General features: G+C 43.0%; 1 protein-coding gene across 3 annotated transcripts in view; it reads left to right on the top strand.

Annotated features, from left to right (window-relative positions):
• SRGAP1 (SLIT-ROBO Rho GTPase activating protein 1) overlaps positions 1-13,865 on the top strand; it is a 155,355-nt gene extending 141,490 nt beyond the window's left edge. For all 3 annotated transcript variants that reach the window (XM_069773496.1, XM_069773494.1, XM_069773495.1), the window contains 5 exons: positions 119-198; positions 7,602-7,782; positions 8,361-8,495; positions 8,622-8,967; positions 10,750-13,865. In XM_069773496.1, the coding sequence (XP_069629597.1) occupies positions 119-198; positions 7,602-7,782; positions 8,361-8,495; positions 8,622-8,967; positions 10,750-11,127 (1,120 nt within the window). In that variant the 3' untranslated portion in view covers positions 11,128-13,865. The remainder of the gene's footprint in view (positions 1-118; positions 199-7,601; positions 7,783-8,360; positions 8,496-8,621; positions 8,968-10,749) is intronic.
• The last annotated feature ends 1,201 nt before the right edge of the window (positions 13,866-15,066 follow it).

The raw sequence follows: 15,066 nt of genomic DNA, 5'->3' as shown, positions 1-15,066 counted from the left end.
GAATTATGTTGCAGAAAGCTTTAAACATTATAAGAATAATTTTAAATAATCTCATGGGGGTGGCATATTTTTGATATGTATGGTTTCTCTCTCTGCTCGACCTTTTGTTTCCCTTCAGCGACAGCCCATACAGCGAACATGGTACATTGGAGGAAGTGGACCAGGACGCTAGTACAGAGCCCCACACCAGTGAAGACGGTACGTCTGTTACATTGCTGTGCCTTTGAAGGGAGTAAGTTTTCCAAGTGTCTCATGCAGGAGACCTTCTTCCTTTCCTAATTGTGTCTTACTTGAAAGAAGGGGATTTCAGTCCTGGTGTTCTGTAGCAAAGCTGGAATCTTTAATCTCTGTTTGTGTGCTTTTTCACTCTGATTCATCTGTGTTTGACCAGCTGTTTCCTTGTTCTCTCCTGATTTGCCCAGTCACAGGAAGGGCAAGAGAGAAACTATTTCAGTCAGCACATATTATTTTCTGATAGAATGCTACATTTTTAGTGACTTTTTATCTTTTGTCTGCAAAAGCTAAACTTATCAGAAGTGTGTCTTTAAATATTTCAGCTAAGGGATATTTGCCATTCAGTGGGCTCTATTTTGATATGAATTTAAAAGCTGTTCCATCTGAAGGATTTATAACTACTGAAAAACTTGTGTGCATCCCCCACAGTGAAACTTCAGAACAATAGTCATTTGCTGTAAATATTAATCATGTATACTTTGACAGTTCTGGGTACGATAGATATGCAGGAAAAATTTGATGCATCTCTATTATATCAATTCTTTTTAGCCAGGTTTCCTAAAGGTGTATTTGACTGTGACATATTTCAGCTGGACCATCCTTCAGATGTCCCTCCCAGTAACTTCTGCCCAGTTTCAAGCAAATGTAACAGATGGAAAGAGGTGTCAAAATTGTTAAATAACTAACATTTTCCTGACAATTAGTAACCAGTTAGAGGTGAAGGATTCAGAATAAGACTCCCTGTAGAGAAAAGCTGAAGTGTGAGCTCACTGCATATCTGGCCACCAGGCAACCCAGACAGAGCAACCAGCACATGTGCACTTAGCACTAGCAGAAACAAAAGCTGCCCCTTGTCCATCTCAGAGGATGCGTGGAAGGCGGACGAGGAAGAGACAGAGAGGGGGAAAAGGGAGGAAAAGAGCTACAGAAGAGAAGGAAATTTTTTTTTCTTTTTAAAAGGATGTCATAAGGGATACTGGTTAGGAGCTGGGACAGTTGCCATAGGGAAGAGGAACAGGAAGGTGTATCTATAGGAAACCTGGCTACACTGGTCCCATTACACACAGAACAATGTAAGCAATGGTTCCACTCTAGCTGTACCCATCCGCTTTGTCACGTAGACAAGCTGTCAGTGACAGATTGCCTGTCTCTTCCCCTTTGCCGTGGTGAGGGGGGGCAGGCAGAGTCTCTCAATGCAGCTGTTTGGGGAGAAGGGACAGTTGGGTGGGCAGGCATCACAGAAGGGGGAAAAACTGAGGATGGGAGAGAAGTCAACGTTAATCTTCTGCCTGGGGTGTATACCCATGCCTGCACCCGCAGCAGGGAATACTGACAGTTTTACAAGACAGCCTGTACATGGGTTCCACTTGAGCAGCTCTGTAGAGCTAAACCCACTGTCTTTCTACAACACAGCTCTGCTAAATGGTGTGAACAGACTCATAATTGCATTTTATTTTTCCAAGATGGTATAGCCATACTTTATAAGAGCTCCTTTTTCCATTGGAGGTATGAAGCAAGAGTGGAAGCTGAAGAAGTCTGTCTGTCTCATTTAGAGCACAAGTGAAGTAGTGAAATGCAGGTGACACACCAGTTCAACATATTGGGGCCAACTTTGGGGTCCCATGACCAAACTGAAATATAAAGGCCCGAGTGGGCATGGAGAAGAAGTGCAGCTTTTCAGCACCAATCAAAAGCAGTCACTTGAAAACCATGCCTAGGAAAAGATAAAACATCAGCAGGATCCAGAGGAGCAGGACCAAGGCATCGTATAATGTGCCTCAATAATCATGGGCTCTACGCCACCACTGTGTTGTTATAATAACAGTTCCTGTTGAGGTGCTACCCGTGTTATGACTCTGTCACTGGTGAAGATAAACACTGAAGAGAATAGCTATCAACAGGACAGAGTTCTGTTAAAAGATTTAACTGCTCAAGACGTGGTTTTTTGATCACCAGATTGGTCAGCAATTTAATTCTAGTTGCCCCATCGCACCTTTTTAATTAATTCAGTGCCAAAAGGAAGTGGACATTTGTGTTTACAGTGAAATAATTGTTAGCACAAAAATATTTGTAATCTAGGGAAATACTGCTGCAAAGTTAAAGATTAGCAAGCCTGGATCGCACACAGCACAGTGTTGGTCTTCGGTTCCCAGCCTGCAAGCTCTAACCCATTTTTTTCCATGGATACAGCTTTCCACTATAATAGCACATTTTTCTAATGTAGGTTACAGGCTTTAAATTCAATGCATTCACCATCTCTTTGCACATACATTCATGTGTTTGTCCTTTGGACAATTCCTTTTAAAAAATTTTCTTGACACCAGATGTGAATAGATGAGAATTTTTCAGTTTGCAGATTGAACTTCATGAGAGTCACTGATTGACCTGTGGTGGACAAAAAGAAAGCTTCTGCTAAAGGGTCTGGAGTATTTGGGGGGGGGGGAGGGTTAATATGATTGATTCATTGATTATAAGCTGGATGCATCACTGCCAGCTGTGTGTGCAGAGAAAGGGAGGCACAGCATTGCTGCTGTATTGATCAGACACATGATACTTATGTATTTCCCTGTTAGAACATGGAAGAAGCAGATTCTATGAAGGGGGGAGGGGTGTATGTTTAAAATCTGATTAGTTTTACACTAAAATGTTGTATACATACAGAAGACCAAGCAGCTAACCCCATGGGCATTACAGGGTTATTGAAACATAATCCAGAGGCTGTGATCAAAAGCAAAAGGCTTTATTTTTCCACTTTAGTTATTGTTGTTATAAGAATTACTTGCTGTATAAAGTTAAACTGCAAGTGAATCTCTCTGTGCCTACTAGAATAAACCCATCTGTAGGGGCCGGCGCAGTAGCACTAGGAATGTTTAACTACAATTTAGAAAACAACCGGGCTTTTTAAAACTTGAAAATTAAATTATGTCTGCAGAGGTAAAGTCTGGTAGCTTTGGAAAAAGAAGGCTGGAACTTATAATTGAGCATATAAATACTTCATAACTCCTTAATTTTAAGCATATAAGTTGCCTTCTTTTTCCTAAGCTTACTGGTGTTCATGTTTTTCTGTTGATCGCTGGAAAGAGAAGAGGGAAGGAGAGGGAGATGCATTTTACTGTAGTGTTTTCACTTTTTTAAATGTGCAGAAAGTATCCCTGTTAAGGAAAACACATAAGTTTCTTTTTTCTCCTAAATCTGGAAATTAAATTTAATTTGTGAAGTTCAGAACATTTGTAATCAAGCTGAGACACAAAAAAACCCTATCTGTAATTTTGCTGCAGAAGAACATTTACCTGAAAGTGCCTCTCCAGTAAAATTCAAAGGATATTGTTCATGGTTTGCTGAAGCAGTTTTTAGCATATATCCTTTACCTTCAGTTTACTGGAGATTTTTTTATTCTTGTTGGAAGCATATGGAAAAGGGTGACTAGGTTTGTTTTCAAAGGAAGTAAGAGAATTTCCTGAGGAAGTTAAACAGATGGGTTTCTCCTGGGAAAACATACATACAATTAATATCATACTGTTAGATTTCTCATAGTGTAAAAATTGAGATGGCAGTTCTGCTTGAAAGAAAAATTACAGGGACATGTAAGACACTAAGTTATTGTTGGGTCCCCGACACATAGTAATTTTCCTGCTTTTCAGTAGTGCATGCTGTGATCGATGTTTTGCCAGATTCTGTTCTGTCAACACCTTGCAACATTTCTTTGCTTTTGCTGTTCCCCAGTCAGAGAACTGCTGTTCTGAGGACAGGACTTTGAAATAGCAAAGCTGCTGTTCTCTGATGGGGTGCAGAAGAGGATAAAGACATCGGGAGATAGCGTCTTCCCAGGGAGTTCAAGGACATACTCTATTCCCTACAGCCAGGGTACATCTGGGAGAACTGAGGCAGAGCAGAGCAGAACACCAGCAACGCCCCGCCCCCCCCCCCCAAAAAATGCAGGGGTTGGTCTCCCCTCTTTTCCTTAGCTTGTGCCCTGAAGTGTAGAGGGCAATGCAGTGCCACTTCAGTGCCATCACCTCTGCAGGCGGGTTAGTACTACATCTAGCACTCCAATCCCAAAATTAAAATAGCACTTATGTTTCTTCTGTCCTTTCTGCTCTTCCAAGTAGCAGAAGCTTTTCCCACAGTTCTTCAGTTTGTCCTAATTTTTCACTTCCATAGCATTGCCTGAGTCACTAGAGATGATAGCTGGTGAGATCCTATATGTCATCAAATACTTCTTGCTGTTGTAGGCAAATGCCCCCAGGTATGGACAGAGCTGTGCAATTACATTTCCCTCCGAGCTGTCAGTTTGACTGTTAGACATTCAGTACCACACAGAATTTGAGTTACAGATCCCAAATTTAGCTTTCATCACCTTTGCTTTTTTGGAAAAGGTTCTCTGTCATTCAGTAACCTTGATATTAAATGGCTTAACTTTACAAAATGCATTTATTTCTAGGAGTAACTGTCATGGTACTTTGGTTTTAACTATTAAGGCTTGACCCGTAACAAGGTGAATTACTATTTAAGTACAGTCTCAGTACTGTTTGCTGTAGGAAAGTTGTCTCTGTATAAAAGCAACATTCAAGAAAGAATATGCCCCTTTCAAAATAGTAAAACCTGTCTGAACTTATTTTTGGTTCTATTAAGAAAACTGCGTGGGATCTACTGGGCACTTCTCCCTGAGGAGGTGGGATTTGTTATCCAGGCAATCTAACGAACGTGTCTCAAAAGTCACATCCCTTATGGGTACATTACCAATTTGTACCGCTGGTTCCAGTGGGGCAACTTCCTTCAGACCTCTGAGAAAGTATGTGAGTCTTGCAGGCGACGGAAGGGTACAAAAACCAGATTTCCATCGTGCACCACACTTGGATTAGTGTAATTCCACTGAGGGAGATAGAACTATTTCTAGTTTAGTCCATTAATTTGTAAATAAAAAGACCTGTATACTCAAATGTGGGATACTGTATGGTCAATATACTACAGTATGTTGAAATTAGCAGAGAAACAGGAAATCCCATAGCTAATCAGTGTAGGGGTTTATCAATCAATCCAGTACCCGTGACCGTTATCAGTTAACTTCAGAGAATGTCAAAGGAAAACATGTACAGGAAATTTGGGATTTTCTTACTTGCTCTAAAGGTTTTTTTTGTTGGTTGGGGTTTTTTGCATTTTAAAGTATTACCTATTAGTGAGTGACTGGCTGTCTGAAACCTGGGAGCTTTTGTTTCTGAATTCTTGACCCACTTTTCCATAACCCATAACTTACTGACAATCTGAGAACAGTGTGTTCATACAAACGTCTTCTCCTTTTCAATCCTACCTGTTCCCAGTAATACCTTCTTATAACAAATTCCACAAGCAACGTGCGTGATATGTGTAAAAACAGCATTCTTTTGTCAGTGTTACATTATTGCCATTTGATTTAATATTGCCCTCTTAAACACAGTGCAAGATAAACAGGCATGTTTAGTTTTATTTCTTTTCATTTGGCAATAGTGTCTTTCCATGCCTATAGTTGCTTTGTCATATGTGTACTTTCTGTTAGAGAGAGACTGTAGGGAGAGTATCTAGAAATGAAAACAAGATTGTATATTGGAATATACACACCAGCATTAAAGGTTTCCCAGTTTTCCTGAATGTTTCCTTCCATGTCATCTTTACATTTTCTTTGCTTAAAAACATAAAACTAAGAAACTTGTCACCCCCACCCACCCACCAGGGAATGCCTGCCAGTGAGCCATCCAGTAGGGATGCATTTTCAGGAATTAATACTGTTATTGCTAAATTTTTATTTGCGTTTATATAATTGAAGTAATTTCTGCCAGCGTACATTACTTTTGCATTTGTAACAGTGAATTCCCCATACCACTGTATGCCATCTCTGGAAAGTTTCCGAGTTCGTAACTCCTAAACTCTCTGCAGTTTGTCACTGACAGGAGGTCTTAGTGTGACTGCAGAGACAGCAAACCACAGGACAGCCTTCTGCAGGCTGGGCAAGTTATTAAAAAAACAAGCTGCAAACTATAACTTCAGTAAAGGTGCTATCATTATGTTTTTCTGCTGCAGGATGAAGTTAATTTTAAAAAGACATTCCTGTGCAAAATGTTGTCATAAAGGGACAGTGGCTTTTATTATCAGCCTGGTTCTTTGGGGAATTACAACCTCAGCGATTTTAATTTGCACCAGACAGAAAGTTGCTATGCTAGTCATTAGCGCAGGTGTTAATTTCCATCTAAACGTTGCTCTAATTATGTAAAGAAATTTGTCATTTCAGGGACTCTGAGTTATTGGTATCAACAAAGTGTGTGATTGTTAAACCTGTATTTTGCAGGTTTGTCTTTATGTTTTGAGACTGTGATGACAAATTTTAATCTGTTTGAGCTCAGGTGCTTTTTGTTTTGTGCAGCAGAAACTGGATGTTGTTAAAATCATAGCTGTTTCACTGATGTCTGGGCACAGCTCTGAAGATGCCGGCAGGCAGACACTCAGCAGAGGCCCTTCACTGACATCAGTCGGTTTCTGACCCAAGCATGGGTTACAGGATGGAGTCCATTACCAGTGTAAGGCTGAATTTACCAGCATACTGACAGAAGATCAGCCAGGACTGCTGTAACCAATGTTTGACTTCAGAAAACACCAGCCTCCCCTGCAGAAACCGGAGGAACCCGGGATGTTGGAGCAGGCAGAGCTGCCTTAGGCGACTTCAGGCCACACAGGGACTGCCCCTGGGGAGGAGAATTAGGCGGTCTGGAGCCATCTGCATGACTCAAAAAGGGTGTTGTGGAAGGAGATTAAAGCACTAGGTTTCGGTGTTGTGTAAAACACTAGGTTTTCACTAGGTCTGCACACGCGTCATGTAAAAGACAGAAATCTCGTAGTCCAATTAGGCAGAGTATCCCTACTCAAGCCCAGGGAAATCCTGTCTTCCTCCCTTTGCCTCTGCAGATGTCAAAGGCACTCCCGTTTACTTTTCCTTTATCACACTGGTTCTCGGGCCTCTGATTATTCCTCTGAGTTTGTTCATCTTGCTTTCGGAGGTCTTCATTGCCTGACCTCCGTCCCACACCGCAGCCATGAAGGAGCCCTTGCAGCAGGAGGCAGAGGCCTCTCTCCCAGCAGCAGCTCTTGTAACATTTGAATATACCGTTATGTTTTCTGCAGCTTGCGAAGATGTTTCATACCCAGGGCATGGATTGATTATTCTTTGTAAGGGACGTATTACAGCTACTGCCTAAAGTCTGCCTTAGCTCAGCTGATCTCTGTCAGCTCTGCTCAATAAGAATGAGCACTGAGAAAATGCGATAAATGAGTTTTATGGAACCAAAATGAGCAGATAAGCCAGGGCGGAATCTGATATCTGTTCTTTCCTCCCTACCCAGAGTGCGAGCCCATAGAAGCTATAGCCAAGTTTGACTACATTGGAAGATCTGCACGAGAACTCTCTTTCAAGAAAGGAGCTTCCCTTCTGCTCTATCACCGAGCATCTGAAGACTGGTGGGAAGGAAGGCACAACGGAATTGATGGCCTTGTCCCTCACCAGTACATAGTGGTGCAGGATATGTAAGCAGTGTCTGGTGTGACTAGGTTCTTTGTGGGGTGTAAAAACATGCTGAAGCAATTAACAAAGTGATTTCCAAATGGGACACTGGTTTGAAAGCTCAGATAGATTAAACATTTGCCTTCTGTGCAGGATGCCTCTGTCTTTATCGCCTGAATTGACAGCTCTTAATCAAAAGCTACTACTAGGCTAAGCTACTTTGTTTATGGTTATGTTCCCAGTACATTAAGAGACAGATGCTGCTGCACCTATTTTAATTTGACTATCTCTTTGTAGCAATTGCTGACATTTAACTTCACAATAGCAAGGGCTGGAGAAATGCAGCCCTGAACTCTTGTTTCACAGTATTAAGCATGTGCTTTGCCAAGGATGACAAAGTTCTTCACAGAAAGGTTGCACTCGAAATTTAAAGAGCTCAGTAAACAGAAGGATTGTAAGCAATTTTTTGAGACATGGAGGGGCTCCAGTGCATTATAATATGCCTGCTTTTCTTAAGGGGATTAAAATCTGGGAGTGCCAAGATGCTGTCTGTCACATTTAACTCACTGACTGCTTATCTCACCATGTGTGTTCTGTTCAGGGATGACACTTTCTCAGATACACTGAGCCAAAAAGCAGACAGTGAGGCCAGCAGCGGACCCATAACTGAGGACAAGTCATCATCCAAGGACATGAACTCTCCCACTGACCGTCACTCTGACGTGTACTTAGGAAGGTACGCTTGAGCATAACGTGTTTCCAGTAGTACTGCTCACAGCTTGGCTAACACAGCAATTACGTCTCCATGTGCTGATGGTGGGTCACTACAACTTGTCCCATAATCACTTCTTTGTTGGTGCAGGCAAAGAAAGAGATCAGAACCTCCACCTCCTCTAAGACGCCCTGGCAGGAGCAGTGATGGTCACTGCCCAGTACATCCACCTCACCCTCTCTCCAACTCATCCGTGGATCTAGGTTCCCCCAACCTGGCAACTCACTGCAGTCCCAGAGCCCTCCTTCAAAATCGCAACCTCAATGCTGACAGCCCTGAAAGGCGGCGTAGACCCGGACATGGCAGTCTCACTAACATCAGTAGGCACGATTCTCTAAAGAAGATTGATAGCCCTCCAATTAGAAGATCTACATCATCTGGTCAGTATACAGGTTTCAATGACCATAAACCACTGGACCCAGAGTCAATAGCTCAGGTTTGTGTCTTTTTTATTTTATGTCACTCTCTGATTTTCTGAGGAGCAAGTCTCAGTGAATAGCATAGCACAGAGTACATACACTGGTCGGAGTGTCTGTGCAGAATATCCTACTTAGCTTTCTAAACAGAGTGTGTGTGAAAGAAGATGCATTAAGGGATCCTGGATAGAAGAAGCACAAGGGGGAACAGACATTGCAGAAGCAATAAAAAGAAATTATTTCCCGTTATACTGTAATGAAGTTGCCTCTGCCACACAGAACACTAGGATAGTATATGATTACAACAGCTACGTAAATCGCTGTGCTCTGATGAAGGCTGGTCTATTCTAACTTGCGTGTAAGTAGTGTTCAATTATTTCTCAGTATTATGATATGCAGAAAAGTCCTCTGGCTAGTAGCGACCATTGCCATTCAAAGCACAGATTTACATTCCAGGGTCTTGTGGATTTTACATAGTTTTCATATAGTTCATATATAATTCATATTGTATGTTGATTTGATGCTTGTAGTTGTGCCTAAGAACATAATGTGCAAGACATTGCACCTGCATTAAATCGTGGCCCTTCTTATCCCTGTGTGAACAATCACCAGTCTCATTACTGGCAGTGAAGAGGTGAGTAGGATGGAATAGGGAGCACCCTGATCATCAAATTGGTCTGTTGTACAGAGCTGGTAACAGCTCTTGAGCAAATAGATATCGCTGTCTTCAGAACTCATGTCTTGTCCAGGTAGGATAACATGATTACTGGGAGCACCCTGAGGGTACAATATGATTGCAAAAGTATTTTACAGTAACGCTGGCACTCCTGTTTAAAAATTTAATGTACTGGTAATGCTTGCTTTCAAACTTCGCTTCCAGCGGAGATAGAAGGGACTGTCATGCTTGGGTCAGAAAGCTGAACCATGTATTAAGAGTTAGAAGGTCTAAGTGTTGTTACTGTTTTATTTTACTCCAAGTTATTTATTTACTTTCCTGGAACCACATACAGTGCTGTTTGTCTTAAGCTATTTTTTTTATGCCTAGGCTAGTGATCATTCAGCAGTGAAAACCCAAACTTCGATTAAATTACGTTAAAGTCACTGTAAGCACCAGATATTTTAACCTTAGTTGTATCTCAATACCACTGAAAAGTAGTAAACTAGTGTCTTGGTGCATTCTTTTAGCATTTGTGCCAGAAATCCTGATGAAAAAAATAATGTCTTACATAAGCTCACTGAACAATATCTTGCAGTTTCTTCTGCTCAAGATTTAACTTGGAGAAACAAGAGGAGAGAAGAGCTGATAGACACACAAGCTTTATTTCCTTACAAAACCAGGTTTTATAATTTGTGTGAGGGAATGCAGATCCCGAACACCTGAGGCACTGGATGAAGGGAGCAGTTAGCTAAGAGTTCGCAAATGGACTAAAATCTTTACAGCTGTCAGTACCCAAGAGATGACAGAAATCTTCACAGTCAAAATCACTGCTAAGCAAATGTCCATTGTCCTGACAGTTACTTAATAAAATGGCTTGCAGGTTTTGGTTTAACTGACTTTTTTGATTCCATCCTGTAAACAGGTTAAATATTTGTAATGTTCAGCCAAAGCTGCCATCTTGTCAGTCATAGTGTCTTTCAAATAAATCTGGTGCAAACTGGTTTTAGCACTATGATATTCATCAAAGAGAGGATGGTTGGCAAATTAATTCATGCATTTTTTGCCCCCCTCCCCTTGCTCCTTCGGTGCTTTGCATTCAGTAGCAATTCGAATGATGTGCCGCTGTCTCTGTGCTCTGACCCAGGACATCGAGGAGACAATGAACACAGCACTGAACGAGCTCCGTGAGCTGGAGCGGCAGAGCTCGGCGAAGCATGCCCCTGACGTCGTGTTGGACACCTTGGAACAAATGAAAAACACCCCCACGCCTGCCACCTCCACAGAGTCGCTCAGCCCTCTCCACAGCGTCGTTTTAAGGAGCTCCGAGCCTCAGATCCGCCGTAGCACTAGTTCTTCCAGTGACACCATGAGTACTTTCAAGCCCATGGTGGCCCCTAGAATGGGAGTGCAGCTGAAACCTCCTGCTCTTAGGCCAAAACCTATTGTTCTTCCAAAAACAAATCCTAGCATAGGGCCTTCCCCTCCTTCCCAGGGTCCAGCTGACAAATCTTGCACAATGTAGACAGCTCGGCCACCCACAGTGCCCGGCTGGGGTATGCTAGGGAAAGGGATGGATTAACGATAGAAGTCAGGGCTCCATAACATCGTTTGTTCATGTTTGTAACTGGAGAGCCTTTGTTTTTCAGTGTTTTTGAATGTATTGTCTGAAACTAGCTACATTAACATGGGCATTTGTATTTTGTATGGTTTCAATTAAAAGACAAACTGGACAATTGTGCATCATTTTAAAAAACAAACATAGACTTACTTGAAAACCTGATGCTGCACCATTTGTAATAAAAACAGCACGGATCACAAACAGCTTGCCATGTTGTACCATACTTCACAGTCTTACTGTAGCTATATAATAAGAGATCCTGCACAAAACTAAGGGGCGGGAGGGTCAGGGGAGGTGGGACCTCTCATTTCTGGGTCACCAAACCAAATTTCAAGCAGGTTAGTGAGAGCTGAAATCTAGCACGTGAGGATTAAGTGTCTGTGTGGAATATCTAAGTCATCTCGGGCCACATTTCTTATTTAAGACACACCAGAAAAAAAAAACCCAAACCACCAAACCCTCACAAGTCTCATAATTGGCACCAAGTTTTAGCTTTCTTGTTGGCAGTCTCACTAGAGACAAGCGCGGGATGGATCTGGAGATCACATTGCTCTCACCGATAAAAAGCAGCATTCCAGGTCACAGCTAAAGCACATCTCCAGGATAGTATCTAGAAACTCCTTTTGCTGCCCTCTGTAATAGTGTACGTTTTCCCATGAAGCTAGACTTTCATTCCCTGATACCACGTTGTTCACAAAAGCTAAATTCATTTGAAGTTCATAGTCGAGCGAGCCAGGCTTTGGGGAGTACGTGAACCTGTTGGTCCATTAGGCAGGCTGATAGGCGATTAAAAGGATCAACTACACAGTAATTCAGCAAAGTATCCCATTGACTTTATTGCTCAGTGTCCAATTAAAGACATGATTTGAGTTGTAATAGTCAAAGTTTCAAGCTGAGCTAGCTCCGCTCGCTGCCTTGCACAGCACAAACACTGCGCACGTCCTCGGTTATGCTGACAGCAGCAAGACCGGGACGCTCTGAAGAGGGACTACCTCCTGCCAGCGATGCTGGGGTCACTCACAGGACAGACAGCTGAGTTTCTACAGCCTAGATTCAAGCTGACTAAAGTTTTCCATCACCACTTTCCCCCCCTCCCCCTTTTCTTTAAATGATAGAAGTCAGTACCTTTCTTATGTCTGTGTGAGTGACGACCGTCCACTTTGCTTAGCGCTCTGTTGTTAAACTTTGTTAGGCGTGAACTAAACATATAGCTGTTTTGCACATTGCAACAGTAAGCCATAATATTATTTCTGTGAATATATTTTCTGACATCCAATCCATAAAACAAGTTTCAGTGAAAAAGACAGGGAAAAAAAAATCTGTTGTGGTCCACCTACAGGAGTACAACTGTAAAATCTGTCTTTCCACGTATTATTTAAGATCTCTCCCCTTGAAAGATTGAAGTTGTATCGCTCGCTATACATAAGCAATTGAGTTTGGGAGGAAAAGAGTAGTGACAAAATTTGATAGGCATAATTACTGAGGTGACAGGAGCGATTTCCTGTTGTTACTTAGGAGCGACTTATTCCTGCTCTGGTTTACACCCTGTACATAGGTAATGCAAAGCCCCGGGTGTGTAAAGTACCCCAAGAACTGCCTCTGAGAGCCAAACTGCTCCCGGTATTTGCAAACCCATCTCAGTCCAGCCGCAGACTTCACGCACGTCTAGGTTAGAGGCAAAGTCTTAATCCCCCACAGCGGACTGTGCAGCATCAGTCAGTGAACCTCCGGCCCTCTCGACTGAACTGCCTAGTCCTAACGCCAGGGCAAGGGCCTACGCCAGGCCGGCCCCAGCTACAGCCCCACGCTGGTCTGTAGAGTCTGTCCACTGGGTCGGGACCAGAAGATAGTTTCAAGTAGTTCCCCAGTTTCCTAGAATCAGTGGAACAAACTGGAATTTCAGCTTTCATTTACATGCAGTTTTAGTCTAGCATTTTTAAATTAACCCACCTGGCATAATTGAGATGGATACCTGTATCTTTAAATTGCATAGGGAATTTTGTATGTTTAAATAACTGTACTGGACTCCATAATGCTTATATTAGAAATTGTTTAGCAAAAGAAAATATTAGAAACAGTGCATTTAGTGAATGCATCCATTTAGTGCATTCACACAGTTAAATGTGTAGTTTGATGGTTATTATAGATACTTAAAAGTATAGTAAGTGGATATGTAACAGGAAAGACCGCTACAACTACAGACATACTAAAGGGTAACTCCTGCACACCTAATCCAATCAGTATTGTCCTTTACTGTTAAGTTTGATAAATTGCAGTACTGGTAGCTTCCTGCTTGTTGACTGTTACCTAATTGTGTCAATGTACATCTGTAGTATGTACATGTGAAAGTGCCTTTAAATTTTAGAGGAGCTTTAGCCTTGCTCTTGTACTGTTGCATTTCCATTGCATCCTTCCCTGTTTGTGTATGGCTGCATTCCCATTGCATTCCTTCCACTCTCGAAGAACAAATAAAAACATGAAAATTTCACAGTTCTGGAAGAGAAATGTACTGTTAATCTGTTGTGACAATGCACTTTTATGTATAGTACTGTACATTTTTGGCATGTACCATTACAAGCTTCAGTATACATTCAGGTTTGTTCCTCGTAGTGTACCTTTATAATAAAGACGATAGTTCTGTCTGTGTGTGTGTAGTTTTGCTGGGTAAACCGCCATATCTTCTAACATGGATTGCCAATCTACCTTCCACATAAAGGGAAAACAATCAGAATCCCCCAGCCACCCACATCCCACCCTGCATCATGTCCTGTGACCGTCTTGGCCTGAAGAAGTGCTTGTTCGCGGAAGGCTCCTTCCTAACTTAAAGACCGCCATCCCCATAAGCTTGCCCCAGTTTCTCCGAACCTGAAGACCCCCCACAAAGAGCCACCAACCTCGCACGGTTCTGCCTGAGCATCCATAGAGGGCGGCCAACCCCGCTTCCGCTGGCTGCGGGACTCCCCCATCACCCATTCGGCCAGCACCCTGCCACCACCCTCCCACTCCCCGCAGGAAAAAAATTAGGTGAAAAAGACCACTCCAGCTTCCACAGTTTAAAAATACAGTCCCAGAGTGAAAAGAAAGTCTATCTGGGGCCATTTCTTGCAGCAGAAAAAGGGATGCCATCATGCTGGGGAGGAGTGCCGCAGGTGAAGTTTATCTTCAGTGACCTTCTGTCGAGGAGGTGGTGGCAATACACATGCCTCTGCGGCTGGCTCCAAGAACTGGGGGGCTGCAAGCGTCGGGCTGGTGGCTGTACGAGAGACCTTCAGCCACAGATCAGACACTGTTGAGGATGATTCCTGGGCTTGGACTGTGGCTGCCCAAACAGGCCTGCCATGCTGCCCAACTTACCCAGGTTTAGGGGGAGAAGAGTTACGTGGGGACGCATTTCCAATCCTTGCTTAAAAAATAAGAAGGGCAGGAGCCACAGCTGAAGGCCCCAGTTTTAAAGTCACCACTGGTTGTGGTCAAGGACTACCATCTGCCCGGAGGAGAAGCAGGGGACAGATGTCGGGCCGTGCAGGGCGGTATGGGGGGCAGGCACGCTGCCCACCCCGGCTCAGAGCAGGGCTTTCGTTCTTCACGCTGGGAAAGAGGCCGTAACGCAACTGTTCATTAGCGGGCTCATCGATCAGCCCATGGTGGCAGCCTTTGTATTGCAGTGTCCAGTGACCTACTTTGGGTATTTCTTCTTGTCCCCCACTGCACAAAAGCCAGCTAAGAAATTCAGGCAGGGATGGCAAAGGTCTTCCCTTACTCAGGGTCCTGCACAGCCCAGAGGATGTGTAACCCAGTTTCCACAGACAGCCAGCATGCTGGTGGAGAGAGGCTTCTGTGGCA

This window comes from Haliaeetus albicilla, chromosome 28, assembly GCF_947461875.1.
Source record: "Haliaeetus albicilla chromosome 28, bHalAlb1.1, whole genome shotgun sequence".
NCBI classification, from domain to species: domain Eukaryota; kingdom Metazoa; phylum Chordata; class Aves; order Accipitriformes; family Accipitridae; genus Haliaeetus; species Haliaeetus albicilla.
The sequence above is the reverse complement of the archived record's forward strand: the minus strand, read 5'-3'. Positions and strand labels throughout refer to the sequence as shown.